We start from the raw sequence: 19,451 nt of genomic DNA, 5'->3' as shown, positions 1-19,451 counted from the left end.
ACTAGTTTCAAGTTGGAGAGTCAAATTCGAGATCAGACTGCAGGTCTTTTCTGTCCAGTACAGTCAATGAATAACAGCTTTTTAAAATAAAGTATGATTATTTAGGAAAAAACCCCACCATTTTAAGGAGCAGAAAGGGGAGACTTTTACAACAATAGAATACTCAAGACACATAGTCAACAGCCCAGTGAGCATGTTAACAGGTTATCTAACCAATGTCTATGTAACAAGCCTGAAAAATAAATTCTTCTGAGGCCATTTTTTGCCAACTTGATAGCTGGTATAGTGTACCTACTGGCTATCTGACAGTATACTGTTCTGTTCTGATGACTAAAAATTGTGGGCAGAAAAAAGTAATTTGTTTATAGTTTTATAATAAATATTGCTACCAACTCCCAAGACTGGGAAATCTAATGAGCATCGTTTCTGGAAACTGCACAATAGGGAGTTGAAGTTGATAAATTTGGTCAATGTCTTTAAATACATACTTGGATGCTTCTCATCTGAGAAACGATTTTACTGATTCCTTGTTTGCTCTTCCCTACTCCTTCAAATTAAGTTAAAGTAATATATGCCTAGATCTTATACAACTTACTTGCCTTGAGTTTTCATTTTCAGATTGCCTGGGCTTTATCTATTTATGTAACATATAAATTATTGTGAGTGTTAATTATTTTTCTGCTAGGTAAGGTGTCAGAACAGAAAAAGTGACATCAACAGTCTTACAGTGGCTTTTAACTAATAGATTAAACAGTCTTGAAATATTAAAAACCAAACATTATTAATTAGACCTCATGATTTACTAGGAAAAGCCTGTGTAATCTGCTAAGATAGTAAACCTCTGGATCCCTTTCCCCACCCACGACGTGGGGGAGCCCAGCTCTAGTTCCTTCTCCATCTGAAGAACCATTTCCGACGTCTTGGTGGACGGGGAAGGGGGACTCCATAAACAGGGTTTTTCAGGCCCCGAGCCTGGAGGGGAGAGGTGCCCTCCCCTCCCCCCAGCACCCACGTGGCTCCATGGCAGGCACAGAGACAGCACACCGGGCGTGGAGAGGAGGCAAGAGAGAGTTTATTGTTGGGAAGGGGTTTATAAAGCTTTTAGGAGGGTCAAAGGGGAACCAATCACGAGTTCAGGGTCACACAGAAAAAACCATCAGGTAAAGGGTCAACAGCCAATAGGAAGGGGTTAAACAAAGGACCAATGGGACGCCTCAGGACACCTTTCCCAGGACATTCCTGCATGGGAGATAACAGTTGTTGTGGGGGGGTGTTGGGAAGAAGAAACACGTGTTTGCAAAGAGACCACAAAGAGCCATTTTAAGACATGTTTAAACAAGTTTCTCATCAGATTCACTGCTACATAAACCCTAATATCTTTCTTTAAAATACCCCGTAAAATCTAAAAGAATATCGAAAAATAGTGCCTTTCTAAAGCTTTATACAGGAGAATAGCTTATCCTGCATAATTTGATGTGTTAAAAATGAAGAAAGATTGTCAATTTTATTAGTCTAGTTTTATAGGTTGATTTTTAATTATTATTACAAGTTATCCTCGGTATTTTTATATAAAGAATAAGAACAATATTTAGAAGGTCTAGACATAATTCTTCATAATATTTGAAATAGCAAACAATCTTTTTGCTTTAAATTAAGCAAGCACAAAAAAAAAAGTCCCAATATGTGGTCTTCTCAACAGTTCTATATGCTTTTAACTTGGTTTTATTTTTGTATTTGTGTTCAACTAGGCAATACTACAGGATCTGGAGCAAAGACGTCCCCAGCTGGATGAACTAATAACTGCAGCACAAAATCTGAAAAACAAGACGAGCAATCAAGAGGCCAGAACAATAATTACTGACCGCAGTAAGTGGCGATTCTTCTATCATATGACATTTCAACAAACATGGAAAATGTTGTAATATCTAATAAGTGTAGTATTTTTCAGATACTTTATGCCTTTGCCATGAAAAGGAGAGTTCCATCAGGAGACAATTCTCATACAGATTTTCCAAATTGCATATAGAGTAAATGTCAGTGAAAGTCAGTGATCCCATGTTTCAAATTTTTCACCTTCATTTTGTATTGCTTGTCTTCATAGTGGAAGGACATTGTATGAAATATAGAATGTGAGCACTGTAGATAAAGAAATACATTTATTCTTAAACAAGGAGAAAGAAAGAATTCACAGAATATAGCCACAGGCTCGAAAGAAGCTTTCAATTCCATCCCCCGTAGTACAACTGCACGCTCTTCTTTCATCTCCCCTCAGCTGACGCACAAGTCTGATGATGCTCTGCATTACTCTGTATTATTTCTTCAGTTCTGTTTTCCCTATCCAGAATTAACCAACTAGCTGTGACTAAGGTGGAAAAATTGGTAGATTAGGTTTTAGAAGTCTATAGAAGACATAGTGTTATTACCCTTGGATGCTTGCACATCTTTATGTCTCACACTGTGGGATGAAACACACTCTCAAGGTCGTGCTATAGAAACAGCCCTCTGTGGTGGACTGCTCTATATATCTTCAGTGATTATTCTGAGTACTTAGGACTAAAAGCTATGAAAAATGAATTTTTTGTGGTTTTCGAGGTCTGCTATGGAGCTTAGGGAAGACCCAGGCCAAATGCTTTGTGCAAACTGTTCTGTACATCATGGCATGGTAATCAGGGATTGCTCCCTGAGACTGATGACTGTGAAGGTATAAACGTAGACTCAACTTTTCTGTCCCCATAATTAAAAATTAAATATATCTATATACACGTTATCTCTTTCTTTTTATTCCATCAGGTAAATACATTTCATAATATCTCAAAATCACATTGTGTGTTTGGACTGCATTGTTGTCTGACTCACATATGGATACTATTTAGACCATATCTTATGTAAAATAACATTGTTAAACTGCTTTTCTCTTCCTTTGCCATGAGAAGAAAACATACAACTGGGAGCGAGAGAAGCTGTGTTATAACTAATGTTTGAGAAGAAAAGGATAGTGCTTATTGCATAAGAATCTGTTCCTGTTTGACATGCAAATGAATGTTAGAATCACATACTCAGTTAAGTTCAGATGAAGTGTGTACATATACCTTAACTTTACAGCTACAACCAATGTAGCAGTCTTATCAGTATTTTCTAGGATGTTTTAATTTTTAGTTATGAGACAAGTCTTTAGAAGATAATTGTAGACTTACATGAAATGCAAGCATAATTCCTATATGCCCTCGTGTGAATTGTATGCATGACTAAATTTTGTTCTGTTAGAAAACTGCACTTCATTTTAAGTGAAATTGCCTTTTAAGACAGATTAAATGTTTCTTGCTCATAAAGCAAAAAAAGGAGAGCATCTATTTATTGGACTGTAAATCATGAATGAGTATGTGGTAACACAACTATATTACAGCTTGCATCTGTGGCTAGCAGTGTGGTGAATATATTTTACATGATACATGATTTCTTAGTTTTTGTCTATAAGAATTCCCGAAATTATCAATTAGTTTTGAATTTAAAGTAAAAAATTCAGTTTTACTGTGATTTAGTAATTAATTTTTTATGCTGAAACTGTCAATATCCTTGTCTACAAAAGTGCAACTTATGATGCATTAGATACAGGTCATGTCCCTTTATGTTCTTTCAAGTACATCTTAAAGTATGATCGGGGCCATTTTTGATCCAGTCTTCTGAGGCAGCAAACTAGATTCATTAAGGTTTTTCATGATTATTTACTTTATATTTGTAAATTGTACGTAATATTAAATGCTATTCAAGATGTATTTATTACTTTTAAATTTTAAGATCATGATATTTTTATGGGGGTAAAAAAGATGCTAATGGCACATAAGGTGTTTCTGAATATTTGCTACATATATTGTCATCTGAATATTTGCCACATATACTGTCATCTAAAGTATTTCTTTTAAAGGACAGTAATTTTTATATTTTTAATTGCATGACTTTTTTCCTCTATATATCAGAGAAGGTGGAGATTGCTCTGTTTGGTTTGAATTGGACCTTGCATGGAGGTCCTGCTGCAAGTCCTCTCTGACTACCTCATCCACAGACCATTTCCCATTTCCTGAGATTTTCCCCTGCTCATGAATGCTAATAGATTACATGGTTATGTTTTAGCAGTCATTAGTACTCATTTAATCTATTCTATTTCATGACCTGAACACCAGCACTGTGCCATTGGTGCTCCTCTGCAGCAGCTGTGTACCACTCTCACAACCAGCCTTCTGTACTGACACACTGTCACAGAATATGCCAAGCTGGAAGGGCTCCACAGGGATCCATTGAGTCCAACCCTTAGCCCTGCACAGGACCGTTCCCAAAAGTCACCCCATGTACCTGAGAGTATTGTCCAAACACTTCTTGAACTCCATCAGGCTTGGTGCTCTGACCATTTCCCTGGGGAGCCTGTTCCAGTGCCCAACCACCTGCTGGGGGAAGAATCTTTTTCTAATATCCAACCTAAACCTCCCCGACACAACTTCAGGCCATTCCCTTGTGTCCTGTCACTGGTTACCACAGCAAAGAGATCAGTGCCTGCCCCTCCTACCCACCTCACGAGGAAGTTGTACCTGCAATGAGGTCTTTCTTCAGTCTCCTCCAGTCTGAACAAACCAAGTGCTCTCAGCTGCTCCTCATACGGCTTCCCCTCGAGGCCCTTCACCATCTTTGTTGCCCTCCTTTGGACACTCTCTAATAGCTTCATATCTTTTGTATATTATGGTGCTCAAAACTGCATCATCAGGTGCCAGATGCGTCAGATCCCATCACAAAGGGAAGGGAATTCAGGCCTGCAATGCATTGGTCTGTCACGTAGGAGCTGATAGGCTTGACTATAGCTAGTGCGCTTCTTGGGTGGAAGCACAGGATCTCACACTTTGAGAAATGAAAAACTGAGAAGATGAGTTAATTTGTATGACTCGACTGTTCATTGCCTTTTGTTATTAAAGTAATAGAAAAAAACCCTAACACAATCATCTGGCCAATATCACTGAAGAGATATATTATAAATATTAAATGAGACTCAGATACTCAACAGGAGTAGAGTTGGCTGCATTCTTCATTACAGGATGTATTTGCATGCCATCAAATGGAATTAAACTCTGAAGGTTATGGCTTTTGTGCTAACATTGCTAACTCTTAAGTCATTCTGCTTGCAGAAATATGAATATTATGTTTGTGAAAGTCTAACTTTGAAATATATTTAGAAAAATTATTTCCTTTGTGAAGTATTTTTTAAAAACAAACAAGGTAAACATTTTATACAAAATGAAGAAAAAGGCATTTGTTAGAAAGTCCCTATGAATTGCAAAAAAAATCTATAGTAATGAGGTTATTTTCAACAGAATTGTCATAGTATTGCGTAGATTTAGTCTTTCTTTAGGAAATAAAACCAGTAGTTAAAGATGAGCTCAAACAATCTAATTCTTTGCTTTGAACCTTCTTTCCCCACCCTTACTCCATTATGTGCATGAAACTGTTGGAGCTATACTACTTATAAAGACCTTGGCTCTATGAAGGCTCTATAAAGTAAATATTTTTTTACTTTTGCATAATTTTATACTTAAATCTTTGTGTATTCTATGTATTCAATTCATAATTTGTTTACAACTTATACATTGGAGGATACACAAGAATAATAATTACATTTAATCTTGTGAAAAAGCTGTGGGAAAAAGCTGTGGGAAAAATCAAGATTCCTCTCTGCTCTTTTAATACAGAATCATTCTGTTCTAATAGAACCATATGCTGTACAATAACATTTTTCTCTGCACAACACGTCACAGCTCCAAAACACTTTGCTTTACTACTAATGAAAATGTTGTTTCTTTAAAATGAATGGGTTTACAAGCAACTTTGAATTTAGTAGTAATTAAAATTTGAAAATTGCTCTTATTTTCCATCAGTTTCTATGTATAAGTACAGAAAGCTGGTAACAAGTCCATGTAGAAATATATTGAGAGATAATACAAACAAATTTACAGTCTTAGAATCAGAAATACCAAAGCAATTACAAAGACTGTCGCAGATTTTGATAGATCCTGGAAATGTAAGAAACTTTAAATAGCAGGTCTTCCTACTGCTGTGTTCACACATACGCAAGAGATAACAGTGCATAAACTTTCTGTGGTTTTACTTTGCTAGTAATTTACATCCCAATTTTGCTAATGTGTTTTCTGGTTGTGTAAGTGATAGAGGAGGTAGGGAAATTAATATTTATAGAACTGTATGAAGAAATAATCTCTTACTGACCAAAGAATCTCCCTTTCAAGATTATAAACCAAAGTAACACACATCTTTCTTCAGAAATTGTGTGAAATTTAGTGTCCTCTCAAAATACCACTTGAGAAGTTAATTAATTTTTATTACACTAAATACATAAATAATAGCAATAAATACAAGCATTTCAATATACAAGCATTTCAGTGAAGACTATTTTGATCAAGGATTATGCTTTGGGACCAAATGATTCCTTTTGAAATTTTCTTTGACAGTTTTAAAAACCAAGTCCACAAATACATGAATAATTTATAGAGGATGTCTTCAGAAGAGGTATTTTGATTTTGTGGTTTGTTTTTTTATTTGTTTGTGTTTAGTTTTTTCTTGTTCATTTGTTGGGTTTTTTTTAAGAAAACCTTTATGCTATAATTGGTTGTTAGCAGAGCTGCATTTGAACTAATCTGGAAAGAGTCTGAGTGTCTCTGTGCCACTACATAAAATGCCTTTATTTAGTAGTTTGCTGTATTTGACAGTTTTATGGCAAAATCATCAACTTGACATCACTTTCACTACAAAACGTACAGAAACTCCGCAGTGAATTACAGCTGTACTGTTGTTCTTGACATCTTAATAAAACAGCCATTTCCATCGTACTGCTATCCATGTGGTTTTCTCTTAGAACTATTGAATACAAATGATGAGTTTACCAGTTGAAAAAATAAATTCAGACAATCTGGGATTTGTCATCTAGTAGTAAACTCCCTAGCTATCAAGACTAAAAAAAAAAGTATAAGAACAAACTGTATTTTGCATACAGTTTTCCAGTTATCTTATTGATATTTTTAAGCTGAATTATTGAATAAATCCAAGTGTTCTATTCTCTAGATTCCACATACTTCTAGAACTTCTCAAGAACCTAAGTAATAGCTTTCCCATGTCATAAACATGTAAAGTTTACTAATTGTGATGTACTACTTTACATCTGACAACTTGTTTTTCCTATGCCATAGAAAGGAAGCAAGGGAGAAACTGTTGTTTTTTAACAAAATGTCAGTAACAAGATAAAACTATAGCTCTGAAAGGGATAGCATGGTTCTGAGAAGAGTATATAATTTGAAACCAGTTCCTTGGTGCACATTTGCTGCTATAGGATCTGTAAGAAAGTTATGGGACATTTTAAGAAGGAGCAAGAAGCTATTTTGGAACACTGGGGAGAATTGCCCTTTAAGAATGGGCAATAACATGCCCCAGAAATGTCTGAATGATCGGGAAAATACAGTTATATATGACTTCTCAGTCTATATATACTGGAAGCATATGGATCAGTGGACAAAGGGCAAGATCTCAGCTGCCTACTTCAAATGTCATAGTGCTCCAAAGAAGGCTGTGAGACTACAAGGTGACCACTCTTCAGTTCTGGTTATATTCTTGAGTAGGAGTGGCATAGATTTTTTGGTAATCCCAGAGGTGATAAGTGTATTAGGTGGTATCATTGCTGGTGGCTTGCTCAGATCTCTCAGATCTCAATCCTGTGAAGAAAGTTAGATAATTACAAAACTTGTTGTGTGGTAATTCAAGTGGAACTGGCTAGTTCTAGACTAGTTACCCCTAAATAGATAAGACTGTAGATAAGAATAGAATAGATAAGAAGTTTCAGTTGCTAGAAATCAATCTGTGTTGGAGGACTGGCACTCTGGATTGCTGTATTGTATAGAGGCATTTAATTGCATCCAAATCATAAGTATTAGTAAAAGTTTGTCATCTATTCTCAAAAAAAACCCTAAGAGAGCAGAATGGTTGACCAAATCTCTCATCAGGAAAAGTGAGTTCTTGGCTAACTCTGAGCTTGTGAACAGTCCAAGTGAGTGCAAAGAGAAAATCCAGTGAGATTGTAAGGCTGTGTTGAAGGAAAGAGTGATATTAAATACTTTTTTTAAAAAGCCGGTAAATAATTTCAATGAGGTCCAGAAGATGCGGGGGCGGGGGGGAAGGGGGGGGAGACTTGGGATATACCATCACCTGACAGAAGGAGAACGTACTTCCCTCTTTAGCTTAGGGAACAATTTGGTACAGCATTGTGGGAGAGCTGCTGTTTGAGTCTGCTTTGTGTCTTATTTTAACCCACTGGTTATCATTTAAGGATTGAGTTAACAGAGGTGGTTAGTCAGAACACAGATAAAAACGTTTTTGTAATTTATAGTGTCAAGACAATTCAAGCCTATTTAATATTCTGCAATTCACTCTGCAGTTCTTACAATATTTGGAGACTGAGGTGATAGAGGTGATTTGAGTAAAAGCACCAAAGCATACAAATCTTCAGCCCTCAACCTTCAACCTACCCAGTCACCAATTAGGTGAAAGTGGGTGTGGCCCAGAACCAGGAGCAGACATGAAATGAGGTCAGCAGGTAATTCCTTTCCCCAAGTAGAATTGTCTGCTCCCCTGCTCCGGTAAGTGGTATTCGTAATGTTGTTAGGGGCATCTTTTCCTTCTTCTAAGCTTGAGAGGAGCTTATTTCAACAGATTGGTTTTATGTAACTACCTGTCTTTGTTCCTAGAGTCTTTGTGAAAAACCTTCATACATATATTCATTTGAAGGAGCTGTCGCTTTTTAGTTTAACAAGACCAGTGTCTCAGTAGCTTCACAAAGAAACAAATTCACTTGGAAAAGTTTTATAAGCAAAACTGCCACACTGGATGAGATGGCAGCTCTTACTCATTTACCATCTAGCCTCTGAAATGGTTAGCATCACGTCCTTCTGAAGAATATTTAAGAATGTAACGTACTGAAGAATTAAGTATGCAAATGTGAAGTAAATTGAGAGTGCTTCTCAGGATTCAAAATCTTTCTTTCATATCTTAATTAGAGAAGTTAAAATATTTTTTTGAAACATTTAATTGACCAAAACTGCCAAGAACATTTAGTTCTTTAGGGAAGCAATCACCGAGTTATTTTAGATTTTTCAACATATTTAACAGTATCTAATGTGAGACTTCCTATTTACAGTGTTACAGCAAAAACTCTGGGTTTAATTACACTGGATTTCGAAATTTAATTCAGTCTCATTTTGGAAATGTTAGTTAACATTTATGTAAAATAATAAATGCTGGAGAGATTTGACTTACATCTTCTCTGAGGTAGAAGATGTTCCATTGACTTGTGCGATGGCCAGATAATCGGAAAGGAATATTTTTTCTCTTTGAGACTGGAAAGGCTCCATTTGCAATGTTAAAACGAGTAGAGTAAATAATTTGACATTAGAAATACTTATATCACCTCTAAGCATACTTGTGGGCCATTTCCATTGCAAGTAAATATCCAAAATTATTAAGCTTCAAAAATGAAAGAGAAACAACTGCCCATTATTTCTACATGTATTAACATTATGTGCTTCAAGAATTATTTTCAAAGTTAAAATTCTTTTTATAAGCAACTTAAACTCCCTATCTACTGATGAAATTCCATCACCGTGATTATAAAAGGTCTGTTTGGCAATAAGTGAAGTTGCTGTCTAACCTTAAAATCTGTGAGACTATAATTATTCAAGATCCTGGAAAATTATTTTTTTATTTAATTTTTTTAATGTAGGCAGTTTCTAATTCTTGCTAAATGCTAGGACTGCTTAATATGTTGTAAGTTTGGAAGTCTCAAAAGTATTACATTATATGGTTTGGATGCATTCCCTTTTTTCTTTAAGGGAAGTATTAAAGCTCCATTTTTAACAAAAGCATCCCATTTACCCCCTAAAAAGCTACATTATCTCCCTAGTTTTCACTCTCTTTATGTAGAGTTTTAGTATTTTTAGTTTATAGCTTCCATTCATGATTTTATTTTAATTGAAGGTTTAAAAGTTAAGTTCAGTCAGTCTATACAAGTATAAAAATTACTCGTATTTTATATTAAATCTTTTCACTGTTTACTAGTGAGTTCTCTCTGTGAATGTTGGCATTTCAATGCTGACATTCTTTGTTACTGGGCTTGATATTATCACATATCTGAATCTTTCTTTTGTCAGAATACTTGTCAGTAACGACTAAGAATGTCATTTGGATTTGGAATTTGGTTTTAAATTTGGGAAAGATGGTATAATTTAATGACTGGTCAGCACTTTTGTGAATCACTAGATTTTCAAACACGTTGTATCTGATAGAAAACCCCTGAAGTACAGAATCCAGGAACTGTGCTGTGACACGTCTCCTGCCATCTGTGTGAAAAACATTGCATCAATTTTTCATCAACATACTTGTTGCATTTTCATGGTTATCCTTCTACGTATTTTATGGGTGATTTTAATAATTGGAAGATTTTTAATAATCTATGAAACCACTGAGTACCTAACCTTTTGTATTTACAACTGTGAAAACCATTTTGAAGATGCAGTGGGAGGGTTATGAAAAAGACATCAGAGCAACCACTGGGCTGAAAGCTGCCTCTGCCCTTGGCTGAGGGGTTTGCTTGTGAAGGCAGGACATGCTGTGAGTGTCCCCTTCCAAGGGTGTGCCTCCAACCCTGTTCCCAACGCTGTCCTCTCCCACGTCTCCTGCATTTTTTTTCTCCAAATGTGCCTCTTTTTGCTTCTTTGTGTATCCTCACCAACCTCTCACTCTTTGCTGTTTTGGTCAGTGTTTCAAGGTAGTACTGTGTTAGAAATAGTAGCTTGCACAGAATATTGTAAATTTAAATAGAAGCAGGCATACAAACTTTAAAAACATCCATTTTATTTCATTTTTATCCACAAATGATACAAACAAAAGAGCTATGCTAGCTGGGTTTGAACAAATTAGTCAAAAGGAAAATAAATGGAAATAAAAAAGGAGCTGTTCAGAAACGAAGTTTTCAGAATGGGTTCAAATTATTTGTCCATTGACAGTTTGGTGGGCAACATTTAATGTCCACAGTTATTTTAAAAACTGTGTCAGAACAGTATATATTCAGTTATACCAGACCATAATTTTCTGTAGTAATTACAGAGCAAACAGGAAACAAAGGTCCTGCTCTGCGGAGATTACAAGCTGAATTTAGATGCCACAAAATCAGCCATATCAGGAAAGTGCAGATTTTGGTGTACATTGTGTCCCATCTCTTTTCCTAAAATGGATGCAATACACAAAGAACATATATTGGAACCTGCAGTTATTCTCACACAATCTAGTTAAGCATCCTGGAGTATGTTTGGCCTAGGGATTTTACTTTTTATATCCTCAATATAAATTTGTTGTGCTTTTAGTTTTGCTTGAGTCAGGAATAAACCAATAATAAAAAGAATGTTTTACATAGCCCCAAAGCTCCTTTGCAAGTCCAACCTGAGTAAATACTGGCTTAGTCTGTGTGAGAGAGGTCCTAAGACTTTGGTGAGTGGTTGCACCAGCTGGTGGTTTCATTTTGTTATGTATATCAAACCATCACTATGGTGACTTATGAAATACTGTAGATAATTCAAAGAATTTAATGTTATCATTGTTTTCAGCACCAAAATGGTGACTCTGAGGCTTTTCTATCTGTGTTTAGTGGATAAAAATCTTTCAGCCTTTATCATAGTAAAAAGGAAGGGAAGGAGAAAAAGTATAAAAGTTCTGGAGATTTCATCTTTCTTATCAGCAGGCCTATTGAGTGACAGGTGAGAGAATGATTTGTCAGAGGACAATCCCAGCCAAGTATCAGCAAATGAAGGTTGATATTGAGTAGTCTGATATGTGGTGAGAAAGTGGTGGCATCTGGGCTTGGTAAAACTTAGAGCTTAAAACAGAATATTTCAGGGAAAAAAAATGTATTTTGTTATATTTTAATTGGATGGGAACTTGTGTACTGTAGAGCAAACGCCTATGCTATGGAAATTTCTGCTGGAAGTGTCAGACTGTGTTTATGTCTGCTTTATCGTCTCAAGTGTAGAAATGAGTGGAGTATTTCAGATGAAGAGATGTAATAATTTTGCAGAATATTCATTACATTTCCAGTATTATTAGTCTCTCTGAATTTCTGTACTTTTGAAACTTGGCACCTCACTGCACCATAATATTAGAATGGCAACAGTAATGGTTTAATCTGTTCATTGGATACCTTTTCTTTGCTCCATTTCATGGGTTTTCATGAAAAAGTAATAAAATACAGAATAGAACATATTTCAGTTGGAAAGGACCTAAAGTGACCATCTAGTCTGTCTGCCTGACCCCTTCAGGGCTGATCAAATGTTAAAGCGTGTTGTTACGGGTGTTGTCCAAATGTCTCTTAAATGCTGACAGACATGGGGCATCAAGCACCTCTTCAGAAAGCCTGTTCCACTATCTGACCACCCTCTCAGTAAAGAAATGCTTCCTAATATTCAGTTCAAACCCATGCAGGGCGTTAAGTTCAAAGTTTGCCCAGTTTAAGCCATATCAGAATAGTGACTTTGAAGTGTGTCAATTAAGTCAATTAAGTTCAGTCCATGTGATGTCTCATCAATGTTTTGATACGTGTTGGAGCACCATAGAGAACATGAACAAACAAGCACTGACATCTGATAAAAAGGAAACAAAACACCCCAAAACAAACCCAACATCTCCTCAAACAAGCAAAACCCCCACAGTAACAGGCAAGTCTTTCCTTTTCCCAGTATTGGTGCAATTGACATATTATATAGTTTTTGCTTTTATTAGCTAAAACATTGCACTGAAATGACAGATGTGATATGTTGTTGTTTGTTGGTTTTTTTAAATTATTATTTATGTATCTATTTAGTTATTAAGAAACAAATATATGTGTATGGCATGCCAGGCTCCATAGGATGGCACCCAGTTCATGTGACCTTGAGAACTAGTCCTTTAAATTAAGAATGGGGGAAAAAAGTTTACGTTTTTTTTCTGACATACTCCTGTTCTTGCAGAGCTGTTATCCTTTAAAGTGCTAAGTACCACTATTTTTATGATAGGACTCTCATTTTCTAATCAGCAGTTCGTTTAAAAAAATGGAGCAGTATAACTACACAGAGAATGCTCAAAATGTTTAAATGTATTGGAATTTTCAGAGGAAACATTTCTTCTGCAGTGTATATTACTTCCTTAGTTGACTCTCTTGGATATTTACTTTCAAGTGCATAAGGTGAAAAATAACTACTTCTTTGCTTTTTGTTTTAACAAAGTTTAATTTAAGGATTTCAAGTGTTGGGTAGCTAAAATTGTCTTTCTCTGTGTGAAAAAGTGTGGATTAATCAGTATCAGACTGATACCATCTTGTAGAGTAGATAAAAAATAGGTGCAAGTGTGAGAGGGAAGACAGAATGGGGTGTAAGACCTGTGGAAATGTCAATCTGATGTAGAAGCAACAGCCACAAGGAATTAACTCACCTTTGGAAATCTTTCAATATTAATGTAATTTAGCTAAAAGACTGTAATTATAAATAATAATAAAAAATGTTTCTTTTTGTCTTGGCCAAAAATAGAGTCTTTAGTTTACAGTCTCATGATATCTTTTCTCCTCTCAGGAAGATTATTGTAAGAGAATTATTTTATCCAAATCACCAGTAAAGTGCATAATCTATTGTGTAAATATGATTTTCTTTTGAGTCTATAAGCTTCTGTCTGTGCTGGAATTTATATTCAGCTGTCTCTGAAAATATATCATGGAGGAAGGCCTATTATGGTATGTCACTGCATTATTAAGTTCTACATCCACCTTTGGGGTCCCCAGTACAGGACAGATTGTTAAAGACTTGTTAAAGCAGGTGCAGAGGAGGCCATGAGGGCTGGAGCATCTCTCCTAGAAATACAGGCTGAGAGAGCTGGGGTTGTTCAGCTTGGAGAAAAGAAGTCTCCAGTGACACCTCATTGCCGCCTTTCAGTATTAAAGGGAATCTTACAGGAAGGCTGGAGAGGGACTTTTTATGAAGGCAGGTAGTGATAGAACATGGGGAATGGCTTTACACTGAAAGAAGGCAGGGTTAGATTGGATATTAGGAAGAAATTCTTAATTGTGAGGGTGGTGAGGCAGTGGAACAGGTTGCCCAGAAAATCTGTGGATGCCCCATCCCTGGAAGTGTTCAAGGCCAGGGGGTTGAAACTAGGTGGTCTTTAAAAGGCTCTTCCAAATGAAATCATTTTATGATTCCATGATTATCAAACTGGTAAACTGAAAAAAATTTATACAGTTGTCTATTTCTGCTGTGAAATAACAAAAAATATTGAGTTAGTTCAGATGTACTGTTCATCATGGCTGGGCTTCGCGAACGAAGATTTGGGAAGGCTCTATCCACATTTGCTACAGGATGTACTGTTAACTCAGTATAAAATGCCTGAAATGTATGCTTACAGTTGAATATAGAAATCCTTTTTAAAAAAGCACTTTTATTTCTTTGTTTTTAAATCAATTCTTGCTCATTTGGAAGTTTTCTTTGCTTTCAACGACAAAAATAAAAGTCAAAGCTGGAGTGGTTTTTGATTTGGCCCATTGTTGTTTTGGTTTTTTTCCTGATGCATGCATGGCTTTTTTGGTTGATCCACTGAGCTAAACTCAGCATTATTGCCAGCTTTCTGTGCCTGTTGCATGGTAATGTAGGCCCAGAATCTCCCAGCTGATCTCCAGTGAGAGGCACGTGCTGTGGAGGTGCAGCAGTCGAATCACTGTGCAGATTTGGCACTGTCACAAGAGGCACAGCAAAAGATCCACCATAGTCTGTGCTTGTTATCTCAGTCAGGGAATACTGTAGAGAGCAACTGTAGCTCATCAGATGGTCTCAGAGTTAAGAGCAGCAAATAAGAGCTGCTTTCTGACCATTGCACAAAGTGCACCACTTCACCCTTGCTGATGCAGCTAAATGAGTAAGTATAACAGTGGTAAGGATTTGGACCTTGAGAGTTACAGAAAATAAATTTAGCTTTTAGATGATGGTATTCCGACAGATCATATAATGTTTAATATCAGGTAACAGAAGGAAGATATTGCTATTTATCTACTGTAAAAGGAATCAAAGCTTTATGGCTTTTGTGGGGAGTGGAGGTTATCCTGAGGAAGTTATTTTGTTTCTCGAGGAAGAAAAGAGCAATATAAACAGTCTGCAAAACTTTGCTTCACTAACTTGGAACCTGATAGCTGAATTCCTATTTTTATTTTCTAGCTGTTTTGGTGCTCTTAAGATCGCCCAATGTCTTTCTCCTACAGTCAGAGCTGAATTTATTAAATCAAAACCAAAGCAGATCAGTGCACAGAATACCAAATACAGATATATTTGAAAAGCAAGTCTCAGCCCAAACTCAGTAGGAGTTAGTAGGCTGATGACGTTAAAAATATACAGTGTAAACATGAATGTATGATAGCAACACAAAGTTATGTGCTACTAAGAATTCTGAAATTCATTGCCTGTATGCTTCATTAGGTAGGTAATGAATTTCACACATATCAGGACTTAAACTATGAGACTTACCATTGTGTTTTTGCATCAGTAAGTATGTAAGTCTATGAAAGCATAAGTATATGAAAGCTGATCTATTTAATAATGCTAAGAACATTCTTGATTATGTTCAGAGAAAGTCGAATACAATTTCACTAACTTAACATCCCATTTTTAAATACAGGCACAGACAAGTAGTTTCTTCTGAAAAAAAAAAATTCTTAAGTATTTTGTAGATAGGTTGATTACTACAAAATCTATCATCCATGACCAGAAATTAGATATATAATTATGAATTATTTTCCTTTTAATAGCTTAAGTAACCAAAATCCTAGGAAAAAAATATTAACAGACATTTGGACAAAGATAAATACGAAAATACCTAATTACTTCTAATTAATCCTTAAAATGCTAAGAAAATACAATGTTAAGAAAACTTCTATTAAGTTGTTTGAAAACTTTTCTGTAATTTTTTAACTGAAACAATTGGATTACCTACATATTCACTCATCTAGTTAATCAGATTAGTCTTAATCCTGTGGCTTCAGTTTGGGTACTTTGTATCAGTCTAAATATCATGCAGTACATAATTTCTACATACAACAAAGGAAATTGGATCAGTCAAACATTTTGAAAGATGATTAAATGATTCCAGCAAGGAAACCCTCTGTTTTTTCAAGTAGTATGATTTTACTGTGAAGTTATGTTTTTATATCCTGCAAATGTGAGAGTCTGTGCAGAAAAAAATTGTTAACTTCTAGTGGCATGTCCATATGCCTCCTGCTCCTGGGGTCATGGAAGAGTCACTACTGATTCTGCATCTTGCCTGATCAGTGGGACTGACTGCTGGTCCATTTCTCTGTAAATATTCTGCTCTACTTCTTAAGAATCTGATGGCAAGAGAGAGGTGTTTGATCATTCTCTAATCTGTCCATCTCCCTAGTCAACACTTTATGTATATGCAGATACATACATTTGTTTCTGTAGGTTTCTAGCAAAACTACACTTAGGTTTGTTACTTATTTCATACTAAATCCTAAAGAATCTTACTTCTCTTTAGTGTGTTTATTTCTCACATCAGAATTTTACAGATTGTGTAACATTTTAAAGTGCAAAGTAAATACTCTTCCACCTTTCTCATTAGTGAAAAAAATAAACAGGAAAACTTCATTTGAGAGGTGCTAAGTGTTATATACATAAATACTTCTTTAAAAACTTGACAAACTGGTGAAGGCCTTCTGAAGAACCTGTTTTTCAAATAATAAGCTCTTGCATGCCCTTCTCAGTGCTCAGTCACAGAAGTTGCTTTTTGCTTGGTGTAAGAAACTGATTTCTTTAGATGTGCTACCAGCTTAGTCTGGTCTCTAACTCCCACTCTCTCTAGCAAGGTAAAAAGCATGCTTAAGAGTGTTGAAGAATTACTCACTCGGTGCTTAGCGGAAACCACTTGACAGTTTTCAGTTCAATCTGTTTGATCTGACACTTCTAAAGGAACAGAGTGACCTTCATTAGTGTGATCATATGGAAATGATTTTTAGATAAAAGAAAATAAGCTCTATCCTAGTGAAACAAAACAAAAGTACATTAGACTTGCAGTAGTTGGAAATAATTACCCCCCAAAAGTATCAAACTACAAAATGAGATTATTGACTGCTCCTGTTTAAAGAAAAAACAGACACATTTAAATCTGTTGAAATCTCTTATTGCCTGTCTTTTTTAGCCTCTAAGAAACCAAGAAAGGTGAGATTCTTCCCCTTGGGGCTCTCATGCATTTTCATTGCTCTTCATCTCCCCCAAAAGACAACTAATGGCTGGTTTCCCTTGTAATACCTTTTTTCTGTTCTTAAAAACTGTAATATTGCACAATAGTATAGAAGATCGCAGTTCCCTCTTCTTCCCAGGAATTATTAATTCTGTTTATATTCAGCTTAGTTTGTGTACATACTTTCTGTTTTGCCTGATTTTTTGTAAGGCATAGGCTTCATAAAAGAATCTGTCATTTGGCATTATGGAACATATAGGATAAGGAATAATTTATAATGTATTAATGGTGCATAAAAACTACATCTGACACCTTACTGGCATGAATGGCAGACTTCACATTAGGCTAGATATTCTGTGTTGCCACCCCACCATTAATTTGGGGTGTAATGTCTAAATCCTCTCATCATTTTACTAAGGGACCATCTAAGGGACATATGAAACGGCTTAGATGACACATTATTAGTGGTTTTCCATATATATACATTAAAGAGTTGCCATAACTTTCTAAGGACATTATTTAAGAAGTATGACTTTTATAAGCCACTGAAAAAGGTTAAGAGAAATACTGCTTTACAAGGAAAGATAAAGGACTGCTGAAACATAAATTACTACCCGAGTAGGCTGGCTCCAACTGTTCTCTACTGTATAGTGTCCCATCCAGCTCCATAATGATTGCCTACAGGCAGCAACTTAGTGGATGTTATAACTGTTCCTGCAACTCCTTAAGTACTTCAGCAATTAAAAAAGAAATGTTTCAAACTTATCCTCTCTTGACTCTGCATCTACTATCCAAATGTTCTCCCTAGGCCAGTCTCTCACAGATGTACAGATTGTTCATAAGAACAGAGACAGCATCCTTTTGTCAAGGGATGTTGTATGATAGGCTTTATCAAAGTGATTACTCTTTGAAGAATAAGACTCAAGTCAGACACCTCCTGTTGTGGAAGGCAGCAGAAAAGAAAGTAGAGCACTTCCAAAAAAAATAGTTGACAAATGGAGAACTTTAACTGAAACCTTTCCCAGTTTAAAAAAAAACCCAAAGTTAGTTTGGCTAATTTGCTTAGAAAAATACAATAATAAAAAGCAAGGTAACCACAAGATAAGATAAAGTTTAAGTGGAATTTTGGCCGTGATTCCACTTATGTGGTTTACAGAAGACTGAGCCAAAATTAAAAAGCATCAGAAAGTCTTTCATGCAGTGCGTGGTTGATGTGATTCCTGAACAGTCTTGTAGCCCTGTAATAGCATCACTTTTTCTTCTTAATTTTCTTATCCCTAATATGTTGGAAGCTATACTGAATAGTGATAGAAAGGAAAAAGTGTAAAAAAGGTGCAGCAACATACAATGTCTGTGTTTAAATCCATATTTTCTAGTTTCTCCATTATGCCTCTCGGAAAACCTGCTGACTCTTTAGTAAAACGCACTTAAAATTTTGCGGACTGGAAAAAACTAGTGTTCTGTACAGCCACAAAAATTTTAGCTAAACTAAATTTTATATGGATAAATGTGTAGATTAGTGAAAAGCATATGAGGTAAGATGCAATACATAACAATTAACTTTCCAGAACATTCAAAGGAAAGTATGTTATGGGGCTGCAACTGCAAAAGAAATTAATCCAACCTGAAAATCAGTGCATCAGCACCTCTGGTAACATGAATTATTACTTTCTATAATTCTGCTCTTCTGCAGCAGGACAGATTGTATTAGTCCTTTTCATCTTCAAATCTATGAAACTACAGTGAAATTATTACTTTTATAGGAAAATGTCAATATATTGACATTTGCTTTTGAAAAGCATTCTCCCACAGAGCAAAATGAGTGCAGTTTAGGTAATTTGTTGGACAAGGAAAGTAGAGGCTTTCTGCCTCTAAATTCTTTTGCTATTCACTTACTTGTTCACTTTTTTGGAGTCTGTACTAGATTCAATGGACTTACTGAAATGGCATGAAATGAATCCTTTTTTCATCTTTGCATAGGCTAAGTATAACTTCTAGTAACATGAATGTTATTCCTTCTGTGACTGAAAGTTTCTTCTCAGACTTCTTTTCTGTTGTTTCCACTGTGGTTATATTATAAACAGCAGAAAGTAAACTCT

General features: G+C 35.7%; 1 protein-coding gene across 5 annotated transcripts in view; it reads left to right on the top strand.

The window, feature by feature from the left end:
• The window catches only part of LOC113989701 (dystrophin), a 553,659-nt gene that overhangs the window by 256,419 nt on the left and 277,789 nt on the right, over positions 1–19,451 (top strand). For all 5 annotated transcript variants that reach the window (XM_027724535.2, XM_027724552.2, XM_027724569.2 and 2 more), the window contains exon 9: positions 1,749–1,866. In XM_027724535.2, coding sequence (XP_027580336.1) covers positions 1,749–1,866 — 118 coding nt within the window. The remainder of the gene's footprint in view (positions 1–1,748; positions 1,867–19,451) is intronic.

The sequence above is a fragment of the Pipra filicauda genome, unplaced genomic scaffold (genome assembly GCF_003945595.2).
Source record: "Pipra filicauda isolate LSUMZ 115617 unplaced genomic scaffold, ASM394559v2 scaffold284_size963001_pilon, whole genome shotgun sequence".
NCBI lineage: Eukaryota > Metazoa > Chordata > Aves > Passeriformes > Pipridae > Pipra > Pipra filicauda.
This window is presented reverse-complemented; position numbering and strand designations above follow the sequence as displayed.